Source organism: Babylonia areolata, chromosome 18, assembly GCF_041734735.1.
Source record: "Babylonia areolata isolate BAREFJ2019XMU chromosome 18, ASM4173473v1, whole genome shotgun sequence".
Taxonomy (NCBI): domain Eukaryota; kingdom Metazoa; phylum Mollusca; class Gastropoda; order Neogastropoda; family Buccinidae; genus Babylonia; species Babylonia areolata.
The window spans coordinates 13,190,289-13,206,452 of NC_134893.1; the positions used below are offsets into that span (position 1 = coordinate 13,190,289).

General features: G+C 44.7%; 1 protein-coding gene across 6 annotated transcripts; it reads right to left on the minus strand.

The window, feature by feature from the left end:
- Positions 1-50: 50 nt before the first annotated feature.
- Positions 51-11,988, minus strand: LOC143292466 (spermine oxidase-like). 6 transcript variants are annotated; one of them, XM_076602776.1, is made up of 4 exons: positions 11,923-11,988; positions 7,543-7,678; positions 4,286-4,435; positions 51-2,809 (listed from the first exon to the last, which is right to left on the minus strand). In XM_076602776.1, the coding sequence occupies exons 2-4, from the start codon at positions 7,665-7,667 to the stop codon at positions 1,684-1,686; spliced, it is 1,401 nt and encodes a 466-aa protein (XP_076458891.1). In that variant the 5' UTR covers positions 7,668-7,678; positions 11,923-11,988; the 3' UTR covers positions 51-1,683. The 6 variants fall into 6 exon arrangements, with proteins under 6 accessions (XP_076458891.1, XP_076458892.1, XP_076458888.1 ...); XM_076602777.1 differs by having other exon boundaries at positions 7,543-7,674; positions 11,923-11,974; XM_076602773.1 differs by having other exon boundaries at positions 11,862-11,941.
- Positions 11,989-16,164: the final 4,176 nt, after the last annotated feature.

The window sequence follows — 16,164 nt, forward strand, 5'->3', positions numbered from 1 at the left end:
CCAAGTTGTCAGTGTTTCCACAGAAGGCATGCACCCCACAAGGAGACAGACTTTGCAAACACCACTTTATTCTCCTTTTATTCAGCATTTTTTGGTAAAATTCCATACCCACAATTTAGAATCACATAAATTATCGTCAAATCAAAATCTTCGAACCAATTACCATAAAATGTTCCGGCTGGCCACACGAAGCCACAGTTACAGGCAATATGATAATACATAGGCCTAGAGGACTGGCCTCAAGTGCATAGAATAAGCGGAATTTAGATCACTATACGAGAACGACAAACATACAAACCCTGAAATTAGGAGGCGTGAATTATAAGTCACCGAGAGATTATGGGCATGAATTTCGGACATGGTGTGAAAAAGCAACAAAACTAGTTTTGATTGATCACTCAACGTGGGTTCTGTAATCAAATGGGAGAAAATGCAGTTCATCTCAAAGTAATCTAGAAACTGACCTCTGTGTGTTACTCTATGCAGCTTTAGTTAATTAAGTGCTATAGGAGCACAACAGTTCAACACAAAGTCAGATATTTACAGGGGGAGATCGCCTCACCACAAAAGCAAATCCAGAAATCACTGGTGTCGACAAAAACCGTCCATTCAACGACTTGGTTACAGCGCCAATCATGGAAAAGGCCCATGTCACCTTTGGTATCTCCGACGTTCAGATACAGAATACTTTATTATCTCCAAAGAAACATTAACTTCTCAAAATGGAACTGCGCCTTTGAAGTTTACCAGTCATACCTACTGACAGCGAAAAAACGACAGTCAGTGGCTTAGACAGCAGATGATGGAAGCAGAGCAAGTCATGTCCGCCAGTAACCACCTCTGTCAGTAGATGCCAGGCAACGATATCTCCCAGGAAGCCAGATGAAACAGGGTGGAGATATGTAACCTGCCATCCCTGAAATAGCGGGAATTGTGAGCCCTTAGTTAAAGGCATTTAAAAAGATTGCAGCCGCTCAACACTAACAAAGTTGAGTATACACATGGGAGTACAATGACTCATCAGGGAAGAAAACAGTGAACTCTGTACCATTTATAATCTGGACACTATGGAGCTCAGTTACACTACGAATAACTCCTCATCAAGTGCTCTGGGTGCTCAATAACTATCCCCACGACACTCTAAACCCATGATATCAGCTATCAAATGTGCAGAACTGTTGTATGTACAACTTATGGGTATATGATTAAGCAATGCTGATCGACAAATAAATTATTTTTAGATACCAACAGGAACAAGAACAAAAAACGACAACAGGAGCAAAACATCAGAAAAAAGAGTGTTCCAACATCGAAAGCAAAAATGTGAAAATGATCAGAGGCGTGTCTCTATGTAGCAGCCATTTCTGGAATCTGCTGATGGACATCACAATCTCCAGTCTCTGTCTCACGCTGGGTACATGAACAGTGGAAGGAAGAATAATCCAGGACAGTCATAAAACTCTTCATACTCCTCTGTAACTCTCACTTCAGCCGTGTCCGCTGTTCCAACTTCCGTTGACTTTTATTCTTTGCAGTTCTCGTCTAAACGTAACGGCTGGTGCTTCAGTGAAATGATTTCTCATTCTTTGATAGTACTGCTGATAATCCCTCTATCATACTTATCTGTATGTTATACTTCTGCATTTTTGACGTTTGCTGGTGTATTCGCCCAGTTTCTAACTCTTACTGTTTGTAGTGCTCTGTCAATCTCTTGCTCTCTCTGACTCCACTCAGGTAGGCCCCATGAACAGTAGAATAGTAATCAGGATGAGTTGCTTCCCCTGCGAACAGAATCCTTGGCTGATCCCTGTTTGGAACAGGAGCAGCAAGATGCTGTACGTCATCCACTTGGCTTTCGTTGCTGGGGTAACTGTAGCCTCCCTTGTACAGAGGACTGCTGTTCCAGTCCGACCTCAGCACCTTGCTGGGTTCAGGGAAGGACGGGTCCCGCAGGAACTGTCTCAACAGCTTTGTACACTGAGCCGCCACGTCCTCCTCAGGCAGACTCTCCATCATGACCGCCCCCTCACCTGCAAATGGACCGCCGATAGTTTTGGTGTTGGTGGGCTGCATGTCTAACCAAGTGAAACTTTTGACCCACTGCGATGACTCAGTGATGGGATCACCATGGCTGGACCAGGCCAGCTTGATTCCCTCTTGTCTGGTCGGCTGATCGAAATACAGGAACAATTTGGTGACTGGACCGAACCCCCTCCTCTGAATAGCCCCGGCCTTGCTGGCAGGAAGTGGTGGTTCAAACATGCTCTGGTAGTTGGCTTTGAGATGACCCAGAGAGCAGGTCACCACAACATGATCAGCGCTGTATGTTTTGTTCTCCTTGCATAGGATTTCCACCTGATCCCCTCCCCAGCAAATCTTGGTCACTTCTGTGTTCAGCTGGATGACTTCGTCCGGAATTTTCTCTCGCAGTTTTTCGATGAATCCACTGTATCCTTTTCCAGTAAACATCATTTCTGGTCCTGGGATAGTCTTGTACTGGCCAAAAAGATCAGCTGACGTTTTATCTAGGCAGTCTCCGCTCATGAACTGTAAATAGTTCAGCATGGAGTTGAAAGCCTTGTCAGCAGCTTCACGTTCCTCCCCCTCAGGAAAGTGTTGCAGAATCTGAGGTCTGGCTTTTTCAACAAACTGGGCCACCGTTGTACGATCCTGAAGGGCTTCTGTACGGTCATCCGATTCAGCCATGGTGGCCATGTCCGTCTCCATGTCCAGGTAAAGATTCCACACTTGTTCTACCAGGGCCTTGTCAATTATCTCTCCGTTTTCCCGGTAGTACTGCCCGCCAATTCTGTAACAGTGTCAACAATACTTTCGTTCATATACCACACAGGTTAACAGTGATCTATCTGTGTCTGTTCTTACATTTATCCAAAATAAAAATGAATCAAGAGGTAATCCTCGCATGACTCACGTGTGATAATAAACCATAGCAAACTGAAATCTTCATCGGTACAAACACTCCATAAGCATGATTCACTTGTAATAATGAACCCTAGCAAACTGAAATCTTCGTCTGTCTAAACGGTCCACAGGCTATCTTGACACGATAACAGAACTGGGGCAATCCTCTTTTTGCTTCTTTCGAGTAGGTTACTCTGATGGACACGATTTCTGTCATGCATGTCTATGAGATCCAAGGTTCGAATCCCGGCAGCATCTGGTGGGACTGTTTCTTGTCTACCAGATCAACAAATCTGCAGATCTGCATGTGTCTTATCCCGCCATGTGTGTGAGCACGCATAAGCTCGAACGCCACATCAAGAATCCATGTCAGCAGTCAGTAGTTATGGAAACACAAGCACACCCAGCATGTGGCCAACCCCCAAAAGCAGAATATGGCTGTAAAATTGCGATTGACCATGTGATATGATATGGGTTATTCTAAAGCACCTATCCTCGGTCAGAGACAAAGCTTTATGCACTTTACAAACACGGAGTCATTTGCGCAACAGGCTGCTTACCTCGATAGATATGACTGACAGCTGCCACTGGGCGCTCATCATTCGTTTACTGTGTCATTCTGTCAGTTTTCAGTGACGCACACACACATCCTCACACAGACATGTAACATTTTACGTGAATGAGCAGTTATTTTGTTTTGTTTTTGCCCCGACATGTAGGCAGCTATACTCCGTTTTCGGGGGTGTGCATGTTGGGTATGTTCTTGTAAGTTTCTATAACTCACCGACCGCTGACATGGACTACAGGATTTTTAACGTGCGTATTTTATCTTCTGCGCGCGTACACACACGAAGGGGGTTTAGGCACCAGCAGGTCGGCCCATTCCTGGGAGATCGGGAAAATGTCCATCCTCAAGCCACCAGGAGTGACGGGGGTCAAACTCAAGGAACTCGGAAGTATAATCGTCAACCCCATTCGCAGAAACACGTTAACGTGAGAGTTGCAGCTCACGAACGCAGGAGTGCCTGACGCAAGCTTTATCAACATTTAATAGGATTGCCGGACAAACGTCATGTTCATCACGCCTATTTTCTAGCACTTGTAATTGCTGAGAAAAAGCCGAAAGTAAAAGTAATTATGGTTTTATACACACACACACACACACACACACACACACACACACACACACACACACACACACACACAGAGAGAGACTTTCTCTCTCTCTCTCAGTCACAGACACACACACACACACACACACACACACACACACACAGACTTTCTCTCTCTCTCTCTCTCTCTCTCAGTCACACACACACACACACACACACACACACACACACACACACACACACACACACACCTGTTCAGGGGCACCAAAGAAGAAGCCAGCCCCCACTGTGTGGCCAGGCTGAAGATAGGGTTGTCAGCACTGGCCCCGTGAATGCAGGTGGCCCCCAACTCCACCACCACCCCCTCACTCACCTCCACCGATCTGACCCGGCCTCCCACCCTGCGCGCACACACACACACACACACACACACACACACACACACACACACACACACACACACACACACACACACACACACACACCACAGATCACTTGTTTTTCAAACGGTGACTGCAGATTTCAATTTTTATTCATATTTTTGATATTCCAAACGATCACAAGCACCATCTCGCCAATGATATTGCGTAAAAAAACAAACAAAAAAACCCACAGATTATAAGCAATAATCTCGTTGTAAGTTGGATAAGGTTGAATATAGCATAACACAGAAATATAAAGAAATGATTTGAAAGAAACCAGACTGAGTGAGCGTCCTCCTCCTTTTTTTTTTTTTTTTGTGCTTTAACCGGGGGTCAACTCTGGTTAGCCCACATTAACCCCAGTGGCTTTGTAGACAACTCTGGAATGATTCCAGGGGCGTCATCTTCAGCTAGACAGTATTGACCCCCCCCCCTTCTCCCCTCCTTCCTATCCAGTTGGCTTTTACCCACTTCTAATGGATATAGGGATCGTTCGAGGCTAGCTGGAAATGACACCGGGGGTAAATTTGGCCCGGATGGAACTGACTTCCCCCCTCACTCCATTCTTGGCATTAGCTTTCAGTTAAGGGGAGGATGATGGGGAAGTGGTATTTTATCTTAATCCAGCTCAACCCCCATCCCTTCCACATTGTAGCTGAGGTCTGTCCATCTTCTAATGGGGCAAGGGGGGAGGGGGGGGATGTCATGCTGAGCTATCTAGAATCTGCCCCCTCCATTCATTTTTCCCCCATCTAAAATGTACATGGTATGTAATTTCCTCTCTTTAATTTGTGCTGTTGGGACGGTTATTATTTCCTTTCCCGTCCTCGATTCCGGCCTCGGGATCTTTGCAAACTTCGCTTGAATGATCCCCGGGTTAAATTTGGACTAGCTACACCTGACCTCACCTCCCCAGCTCATATTCAAACCCCAGTGGGGCGGAGGCCTGTACACTCTTGTCCTTCAACAGAGAAAGCTGTAGTCTGAACGGAAAGTGGCGGCGAGAGTCCAGGCAGCTGAAGCCCAGATGGCTACAGTCCATGGTCCCATGGAAACACCCCTTCTCTTATATCCACGACTGTAGTCGGAAGGGAGGTACCCCTTCTCTTATATCCACGATTTTGTAGTCGGGAGGTACCCCTTCTCTTATATCCACGACTTTGTAGTCGGAAGGGAGGTACCCCTCTTATATCCACGACTTTGTAGTCGGAAGGGAGGTACCCCTTCTCTTATATCCACGACTGTAGTCGGAAGGTACCCCTTCTCTTATATCCACGACTTTGTAGTGGAAGGGAGGTACCCCTTCTCTTATATCCACGACTTTGTAGTCGGAAGGGAGGCAAATACAAACCGGACCAAAAGTTTCTTGCTCTTTTTGCCCCACATGGAGGGGAGGGCGGGGGTGGGAGGAGCAGCGCAAGCTCCCTCTGTCTCCACTACCCTCGTGAAAAAAAAAATCGTTTCTGTCATGTTGTGATGTTTCGGGAAAGGGTTGGGGGTCAGTATAAGCATGGATATATAGTCAGTCGTGTCCGACTATGACCATCAGAACAGCAGAGGAGGCAACTGCTGTTCCGACTATTTGGGCTAGAATTTGATTATAATGGAGAGTGTCTTGCCCAAGTACATCCCCACTCTCTCGGCCAAGAGGGTTTTAGGACAGTTGGCGTTGGGATGGTTCCCAAATGCCAACTAGCCCACAAGGCTGCAGCACTAAGAGCCAGTGCAATTTTGCCTCCTAGTTTGAGAGTCATAGTCCTTCACAAAAGACTAAGCTGTAAATGATTTCCCATTGACTGGAGAAACCATTGATAATACAGCTCTCACTTTGCTGTTTTATACACCCATGATATAAGGTAGCTGAGAGCTTCTCCTCCCTTGTTTCCCTCCAACTGTTATGTGGAAAAAAGAAAGGGGCGGGGGAGGTGGGAGGCGTGTCAGTATTACCTGGCCGAGAGCAACCACTCCCTCTGTCTTTGGATACGGACAATAATGTTGTCAATTGCTGAGGAAAAATTACCCATCGATATATATTTTCGTTTTTGCGCCAATGGGCTTTTTTGTTTTCTTTTTCTTTTGACATGACTATTTTAGTTTGTATGGTATGAGGAAAAGAAGTGAGTATATAACGTTTAAATGCCCCCAGGGGGTACAAGAAATGAACTTTTTGCCTTGCTTTGCCTTGCCTTACCTGTTTCCGCCTTGTAATGTAGAGGGATGGACGATCAGTACAAGCTGACGAGCTACCACTCCCCTTGTTTCCGACATGTGATGTGATGTGGAGGGAAGGGGTCAGTGCAAGCTAGCCCCAAACTACCTCATCTGTTACTTCTATCGTGTTATAATACGGGGAATGGTGAGGTTGGGGGCTCTTCGTACTAGAATAAAACGACTCCCATCCTACACAGTAATGTGGAGGTGTCAATAGAAGGTAGCCCAGACCTAACCCCCTCACGTACTTTTGCCACTAAATAGCGGCGAGGGGCTTCAATACAGGATATTGAAGTGGGACCAACCAACCCCTACACCTTTGCTTCTGTTAACTTGTAAAGGCGAGCCCAGAACGACCCCTTCTTTTTTCAATAGGTCAAGAAGGGGGTAAAACAGAAAATGTATGTGTTCGAGAGAGAGAGAGAGAGAGAGAGAGAGAGAGAGAGAGAGAGAGAGAGAGAGAGAGAGAGAGAATGATAGAGAAAGAAGGAGAGAGAAAGAGAGTGGGGAGGGAGGCAGGGGAGGGGTCGAGGGGGGAGTTGAAATCGAAATCGAAACTTTTTTTAAACTGAGGGTAAAGGAATAAGCACTTACTGGCCCGTTTTCACCCAAACCTCATAAAGGAAATCTACAGATTAGTCTGGGGGATAAAAAAAAAAAAAAAAAGTGGAGGAGGAAAATAAATGCATACGCATGTAAAATCCGAGACGCTAACTACATCGTCACTGCGGTTGGTTCCTGAAGTAATGTCGCGATGAAGCAGCACTTAACATAAATCTATGAAGATGGCATATGATCGATGCACATGAAAAAGAACAAATTTTGAAACTGCACACAAAGACTGTTTATAGACAGTGAACACAGAGACAGCTGACCTGTTCGAGCCCTCCAGCAAGGTGACATTGGAAAACCCTGCCTCCAGCAGATGGTGAGCCGTGCTGAGTCCTGACACCCCCGCCCCCACCACCACCACCCTCACGCTGCCTCGGTCTTTCTCCATTCTCTTTCTGTCTGAACAGATGTTGTCCACATTGCGTCAGTTCTCTCTCTCTCTCTCTCTCTCTCTCTCTCTCTCTCTCTCTCTTCCCTTCATTTATGTGTGTGCTATTTGTAACAGATGTAGATTAGCAAGGACGGATAGGAAAAATAGGCTATGCCTGAAATCGTAATCCTTGAATAAAAACGTTCTGAATTCTCTCTCTCTCTCTCTCTCTCTCTCTCTCTCTCTCTCCTCTCTCTCTCTCTCTCTCTCTTATACACAAGCACACACACATAAAAAAATAAAATTAAATTAAAAAAAACAACAAAAAACGGTACCTCGGAATTACATAACTATATACAGAAAATGTATGGTTTCATGAGAAAACATTACCAAAATGCAGATGGTAAATAAATTCTTATAAGACCAAGTATGTAGGTAATATTTCTTGCATCTGTAGTGCTCACATAGCAGCCGATCACATACTAACTTGCTATATGCTAAAGTCTCACATCCCTGGCCTGAAATCAGCTTCAGTGTTGACAGTCTTCAGCAGTCAGTTGCTAATGTATGCCATTTTTCAAATCCTTGTTAATAGTTCAGTTGCTTCGCTGTTATATTTGTTAGTTTTTCATTCTAAAGATGTTATCGTGCTTTTTTTTAACAAAACTTCAGTCAGACGTCATTTTCTACATAGAACACACACATGCACGAACGCGCGCACACACGCACGCACACACGCACACACACACACACACACACACACACACACACACACACACACACACACACACACACACATTCACATACATTTTTTCCCAACCCTCGTCTAACATCACTTATAGTGAGTGAAAAGAACGAACGAACGACACACACACACACACACACACACACACACACATCCTATGGGTATCCCTCATACACAGCCACATCACATCTCGTTCGCCACATTTCCAGCGCCGGTAGTCCACAGACGATTATCAATGTTAAGCCGCCATAACGCCACGCATCAGAGGAGATCCTGCTCTGCTGCTGAGTCACTTCGATGGTGTTCAGCAGCTCCTGTTCTTCGAGTAATTCAGTTTGTGTGGGAAACCACCAAATATCCCCCCTACTGGATGCATTAAAGGCGGGTTCATATCGAAAGACCACTGCCACGTTCACCCCACGTCTTTTGGACCTGTCGGCACGGAGGACTTTGACACCAAATCACAACTGACATTCGAAGCAGAAAGGGAATTCACTATGAGAGCAGTGCATGAACACCGCAGACTCAGGGGGAATTCACCATGACAGCAGTGCATGAACACCACAGACTCAGAGGAATATCACCATGAGAGCAGTGCATGAACACCACAGACTCAGGGGGGATTCACCATGACAGCAGTGCATGAACACCGCAGATTCAGGGGGAATTCACCATGAGAGCAGTGCATGAACACCGCAGATTCAGGGGGAATTCACCATGAGAGCAGTGCATGAACACCGCAGACTCAGGGGGAATTCACCGTGAGAGCAGTGCATGAACACCGCAGATTCAGGGGGAATTCACCGTGAGAGCAGTGCATGAACACCACAGACTCAGGGGGAATTCACCATGAGAGCAGTGCATGAACACCACAGACTCAGGGGGAATTCACCATGACAGCAGTGCATTAACACCACAGTCTCAGGGGGAATTCACCATGACAGCAGTGCATGAACACCACAGACTCAGGGGGAATTCACCATGAGAGCAGTGCATGAACACCGCAGACTCAGGGGGAATTCACCATGACAGCAGTGCATGAACACCACAGAATCAGGGGGAATTCACCATGACAGCAGTGCATGAACACCACAGACTCAGGGGGAATTCACCATGAGAGCAGTGCATGAACACCACAGACTCAGGGGGAATTCACCATGACAGCAGTGCATGAACACCACAGACTCAGGGGGAATTCACCATGACAGCAGTGCATGAACACCACAGACTCAGGGGGGATTCACCATGACAGCAGTGCATGAACACCACAGACTCAGGGGGAATTCACCATGTCAGCAGTGCATGAACACCACAGACTCAGAGGGAATTCACCATGACAGCAGTGAATGAACACCGCAGATGGTTGTTGTCATGCACAATTTGGTCGCGTGGTGCATTTGAATACATTATTGTTGTTCGTCAGTATTTGTGAACAGTTGGTTTTGGGCCTTGAGGCTTGTGGAGAGTTTTTTGCTTTTAACGTGCTTTCATCCTTCATGGGATTTCGAGGTCGACTGGGCTGTAAAGGATATTATGGATTGAAATGTGTCTCTGACTGGCAAAAAACTGGAAGGTTTTATGTCCCTTTTTTCTTGGCCGGTCATATGTGTTCTACTTGATAAGTTATCTCTTGTTTTTCTAGACCCGCGATATTGATATTTCTGTGCCTGAATGCTCAGGAAGAAACTGATAAGCGCTTGTCCGAAATATTGTTAAACAAGGAGAACAATGACTTGCTTGACATGTTAAGAATATCAGTTACCTTAAACACTGTACTGGTCCTAGGGCCAATGACCGATATCTTGATTATGACCTGGTCGTATGACACTAAGCAGACATTATCTTCTGATCTGTTTTAGTTTGATATTTGTTTAAAATTTCCTGACCTATAGTATAAGTCATTACCGAACCCTTTCAAAATGCAGTCAGTTGTTGCATAAATGATGATTAATGTATGCTTAATTGAGAAGCCCGTTTCGCAGACTAAGATTTGATGTCTTCAACCACCTCAGATGAAAGGCAGTGCATTTTTTGCTCGGGTTCAATAGAATATTTCAACAGATTCGTTGGCACAAATCGACAACGAAATTACACTGGCTGCCTGTTCATCATGGAATCCACCACACGCTTGTTTCCCACATCTGTCACTCTGTCATAAACAGCTGTCTTTCTTATCTGCTTCATACTTACATGCTTATCCCCTGTCTCTCATTAGCATCGAAGCATATCCTTTGTGTCCCCGGGCCCAGAGAGTGTAAAAATCAGACTGCTGGCAACGTACGTAAGAAGCCCCTTATCTTTGAGACAGTAGTAGAGGTCATCAGATGTTTACCTTTTGCGTGTGTTATGCGTCAGCGTGCGCGTGTTTGTGTGTGTGTGTGTGTGTGTGTGTGTGTGTGTGTGTGTGTGTGTGTGTGTGTGTGTGTGTGTGTGTGTGTGTGTGTGTGTGTTGTCGAGTGTCATGGTTCTGCTTCCGTTTTTCTGATTTGATTTTGTTCGTTGCTGTGTACCTTTATTTTCTCCTGAGAACACGCCCTCTGGTGTGGACAGTTTTTATATGCTATTCATTCATTCATTCACCCGAGGAGACACTGTAATGTCACTTGGGTGTGTTAAGTATTCATCCTACGCTAGAGACTATCTACTAAGCCCACTACTAACGACAGTAATCATTTTGTCACACAGCCAGACTGAATGAGCATAATTATATATTCATGTCAGTAAGTGCGCACTGTTCAATTTATAGACTTCAAAGTATCCAGTTAATTACTTAGGAAAGATAATCTAGACCGTATAAAGGCGACAGTTATTCCACCTATCTTACCACCCTCAACTTCAAAAAAAGAGAGAAACATTAACAATTAACACAATATTCATCAATTGTTCGAGAGAGAAACGGAATACCACGAGGGCGAATAGCACAACAGAATGAACAGCCAGCACCTTTGCAGTATTTACCATTTCACATCAGCAACCAACACCATCGCAGTATTTACCATTTCACCTGAACAACCAACACCATCGCAGTATTTACCATTTCACATGAACAACCAGCACCATCGCAGTATTTACCATTTCACCTGAACAACCAGCACCATCGCAGTGTTTACCATTTCACAATCTGGTTGTTAGTGTGGAGCGGTCAAGTGAACGGCTACTGGACAAAAACACGAAGAAGTCTAAATGAAAAAAGGTAATACTAAAGAAAAGAAAACTGACAGAACGAAAGAAAGAACAGCAGATGACCGAAACAGATCAGCAAAAATGTCTCTCGCAGCAGCAGCAGCAGTAGTAGCCGCAGCAGTAGTAGCCGCAGCAATGATAAGAGCGGTTTGTATGTTTTAAAATACTAAGTCTGTCATGCAGAAATGATGCTTGCTCTCTTTACTACATGGTTTTTTTTTCCCACACGCCCTGACTACCTCTTCATTAAAGACCATACAAGCCAAAGGTAAAATAGAACACACAAGCCACTGTCCACACAGGCTTCTGATCCTTTCGCCCACTAGAGACACGCCACATAATTACACTTTGCCACAGATGCGCAAACTCCGACGTGTATGACAGGTGCAGTGCAATGCTAAAACAAGCTGCATGTGATCGAGAATATGTAGGGCGAAGGGCGTGGGTTGCAAAAAAAGCGATATCCATAATCATCGTGCTTTGCGCGCTGCGAAGTGACGCGCGCTCATCCTCGCAGCCAAACGACACGTATGTTTGTTTTTTTCCCGAACCCACCCACCCACCTAATCGCTTGATGAAGAGAAGCGAGCACTAGCGTTCAGCTAACCAGGAACATGAGACAGGTACCCATTTAACTCTAAAATCGTGTTCTGATTTGCTCCATTGTTCATGTTATCTCGGTGTCATTGTTCCCTCACCTCATGACCACGTATTTTATCTCGCCTTACTTGTGAGATACAGTTTTATTCTTTTTCTTTTGCTCGTGTCATTTCCTGCCTTTCTGGGAAATAACACGACAGACAGAATGTCCACCCGAAAGGTCCATACACAGGAATAAAGTGTGAATGTAATGCATGACCACACGGAAAACAAAAACAAGGAACACAAAAGATGATGATGGAGATGCCCAGGATGACTAGCCCACGGACTGAGGACTAGGAGGACCTCCATCAGAAACACTTGTGTCATTGTAGGATTCTTCGGCCTGTTGGCCGCTTCTGTCCAGCGTTGAAAGGGCAGTGCGCTGACATGGAAACTGTGACCACAGTCAAGTGTAATTCACTTCACAGGTGCTACTTTAAGAACGTTGCACTATGTCCTAAACAACACTGTAGACGTGGAACCGGGACGTATAATGAATGAAATAGTAGAATACAACGTTGTCAAATAATCTTAAACCTCAAAGAATACCCTCAGCAGCATCCTCATACAGAATACAATGACAAAGAAAAATTGTCCCAGGTTCTACATTTTTCCATGCTCTGCTCTCACGCTAACCTCGTTTTTTTTGTTTTGTTTTGTTTTTTGTTGTTTTTTTATTCTCCAATCGAAGTGGGTACTTCTCAAGTGGCGAGTTTCTGTCAGTCTTCCGTGATGTCAGATTGATTGGAATTGTCGCTGGAGGAACTTGGTAGCTGTCTCCAGTCCGGGGTGAGGACAGGAAGGAGGAGGGAGGGATACCAGTTGATTGGAAATTCCACCTGACTTCACTTTATCTACTTCCCTCTCTTCAACATTGGCCAGGCATACTGTCATGAAACACGCACGCAAACACTGATAAACCGAACATGCTCATGCGCACATCCACGCAAAAAACACTTGCGCGCACACGCACGTACTTATATAAAAACACGCATACGTACGCCCTCACACTCACTCGCTTCATCATATTCCTCCTGCACCTTTCACACATAATTATACACACGCGCGCGCGCGCCATTCACACTCCCCCATCCACTGTTCTGTCATACACCCATTTCATTTGGTATACTGTCTGCCGTCGTTGCACTGCTCTTGTGCCACACTTGACCTACCTCTCTATCAGACAACCAACAGTCTGGTGTTTTCACTTTTGTCTGCGCAGTGGACATGTCCACATCCCTAAATCAACCAAGTTTCAACGTTCCATTTTACTCATTAAATCCGACACACATAGATACTGATATCGTACCACCCAGTCCATATCAAGCCTGTATCGTTCAGTGACCTGGGGTCTACAACACGCTGATGATCCGATTCAACGTGTGTGCGTTTTCGTGTGTGCAGCAGACAGGAGAGGCAATCATCGTGAACGTCACGCACGTGCACTGTCACGGCTCGTGGCGTTCGTTGTGCGTGTGTTCGTGTGCACCTCTTTTCTCCCTCCCTTCTCCCTCCTTTCTCTCCCCCCCCCTCTCTCTCTTCCTTTCTCCTTCACCACCCCTTCCTTTTCGTGCGTACGTTCAGCTTAACGCCGATCTTATGCACGTGCATCTCCTGGGATATGCGTGTGGCATGTTCCTGTTTCTTGAACATTCTGAACTCTGAGGTGGAAAGAATCCACTCTGCTGTTGATGCCAAGCTCTCTCAGGAGACGAGTCACCGTTCCAGCGTGTGAGCTGTTGGGTGCCGTCTGACAGAAGTAGTGGGGCGTGTTCCTTGTCACCCCCTTCTTCCTCTGTGTGTGGTCTGTGTTTTTACTTAGGGCCAGTGGTGTGCCTCTGTATTTACCTGGTGACAGGTGAGGAGTTGAATATTTGCAGCGTTAAATTAGTGACGTGATTTGTGACTTCTGTTGACATCTAGGTGAATTAGGTATTGGGCGCTTGTAAGGTTGGTGGGGGGAGGGTGGGGGGTTATCGGAAATATTTTAAACCTGGTACTCTTTATTTCTAGATATTTTGGGAAACTGGTGAATTTGTGTGTTGTTTAGGCGTGGTATTTTGCCATGTATTCAGCTCGGGTTATTTTTTCAATTTTTTATGAGGAAGACTGTGTCTAACTGCAGTATCAATTTTTCTAAACATTTTGAGGTGATTTAAATGAGATTGTTAGTTTGTGATATTACATCACTGGCTTTTGTTTCTGTTGTTCGAAACTATCAGGGTAGTCACTGACATTGTTATTTGGGGTCCTTTGTAATGGACTCGTTCGAATTGTGTGTGGACTTAACCCTTTCATTATTGGGGGACAATTAACAAACGATTCATGTGCTTTTCGTGTTAGTAGCTTTTGTGTGGAAGTGACTATGTAATAGGATATCTCCTTGCTCCCCTGATTAGCGTAATGTGTATAACTTAAGGAAGGGATGGGGCTGGGGGGTGTACTCTCTTGTAACGTGTAAGAAACAGCATAGTCTAGAGACGTGGGAGTGGGTTGTTACAGATTTTCCTGTGATTTTTCTCCGGGTACAACTGGCTTCAATGGAACTCTGTGTTTGACGCTGGAACAGTCTGCATTTCCCTGCTACCTTGTCAACCTAGTTTCCTCACGCCCACTCCCTCTCTTCCTCATTCCCAACGTACCCTTTCCCATTGTCCCCCTCACCCCATCCTACCTTAACCCGAGAGTCTATAAGTGACATCGATCTTCAGCTGCTGGGTGGAGTTCGCGTCATGTGAATGTCGTTGCGTTGAACTAGCGCTGCAGTGACCTTATAATACGAAGTGGACTGAAACTGAAGTAGTGAATTATGCTGCAGTTAGATGGGGAGTAATTTTTGTGTGCTTTGATTTTTCATGTCTTTATTTCGTTTGATCACAGTAAAGAACCGAGCTGAATTTTTCCGTGTCTGTGTTTCTGTTGGCGGGACGTTTAGTCTGGGAAGGGTGGGGGTACATGGACAACTTCTTATGGGTTGTGACATGCACGCATTCATGTCTATCTACACATCGTTTCTACGTGCGTAAACATGTACGCTAACATTAAGAGTACATACGTACTTGGAACTGCAAAAGAAAAGCTTAAGAATGCAATAAACTTCCTGAGTTGTTTATGGATAGCTAGCGAAGACGTTTGAAAGAATAAAAAATAAATATGCGAAATCAAAATAATTTTTTTATTCAAATTTCATACCACTTTAACATGTAGGCATAATTTTGTTTTTACGAGGTAATATTTAAATATTTTAACAGATTTCATTAAAATTCTGAGAAAAAGAATAAAAAACCTACTTGTTTATGATCATTCCGTTATCACCGAACGAACTTTGTTTTCGAAGAAAATCTCTGATATCTCTTTTTGGGGGTGGAATGGCGTTTGCTTTTTATTTTCATGTCAGGTTAAACTATCAAGTGGGCTATGAGATAGCGTCGTGATAGTCGTAGTCATACAAGCACAAATAACACAGAGAGCTAATCTTATTTCCAGAAACTTGTTCTCCTTATTATCAGTCGTGTCGGACGGTAACAAAAGGTGTTCAGTTTCAGTACGATTAACTAAAGATAAGTCACTCAGATTAATACCTTCAAGGCAAGTCAGTTTTAAGGTCTTTGCTGATTACCAGGAAGTAGAGGGAAAAAAATTCCAGTGCACTGTTATCAGCCTATTCGTTTATCCGTGTGTCTATCATCATGTCAAATATATTTTTGCTGAAAAATAACTTTAGACATTTTAGCTAATTCCCTCTTATGTAACCTTTAATTACTTGTCTTGCCACAGAAAAAATACAGCCTCTTTCTCTTCTTCAATGACAAATATCGAAAAGACCTAAGTGTTTGCTTGTCTTTCTGCTACCATACACACATTCACGCGCACAAACAGCATCACACCATGACAAACATTGTGCGTGCGTAAATTGAGGTAAAGTGGTGCACGCCCAGTGATTAC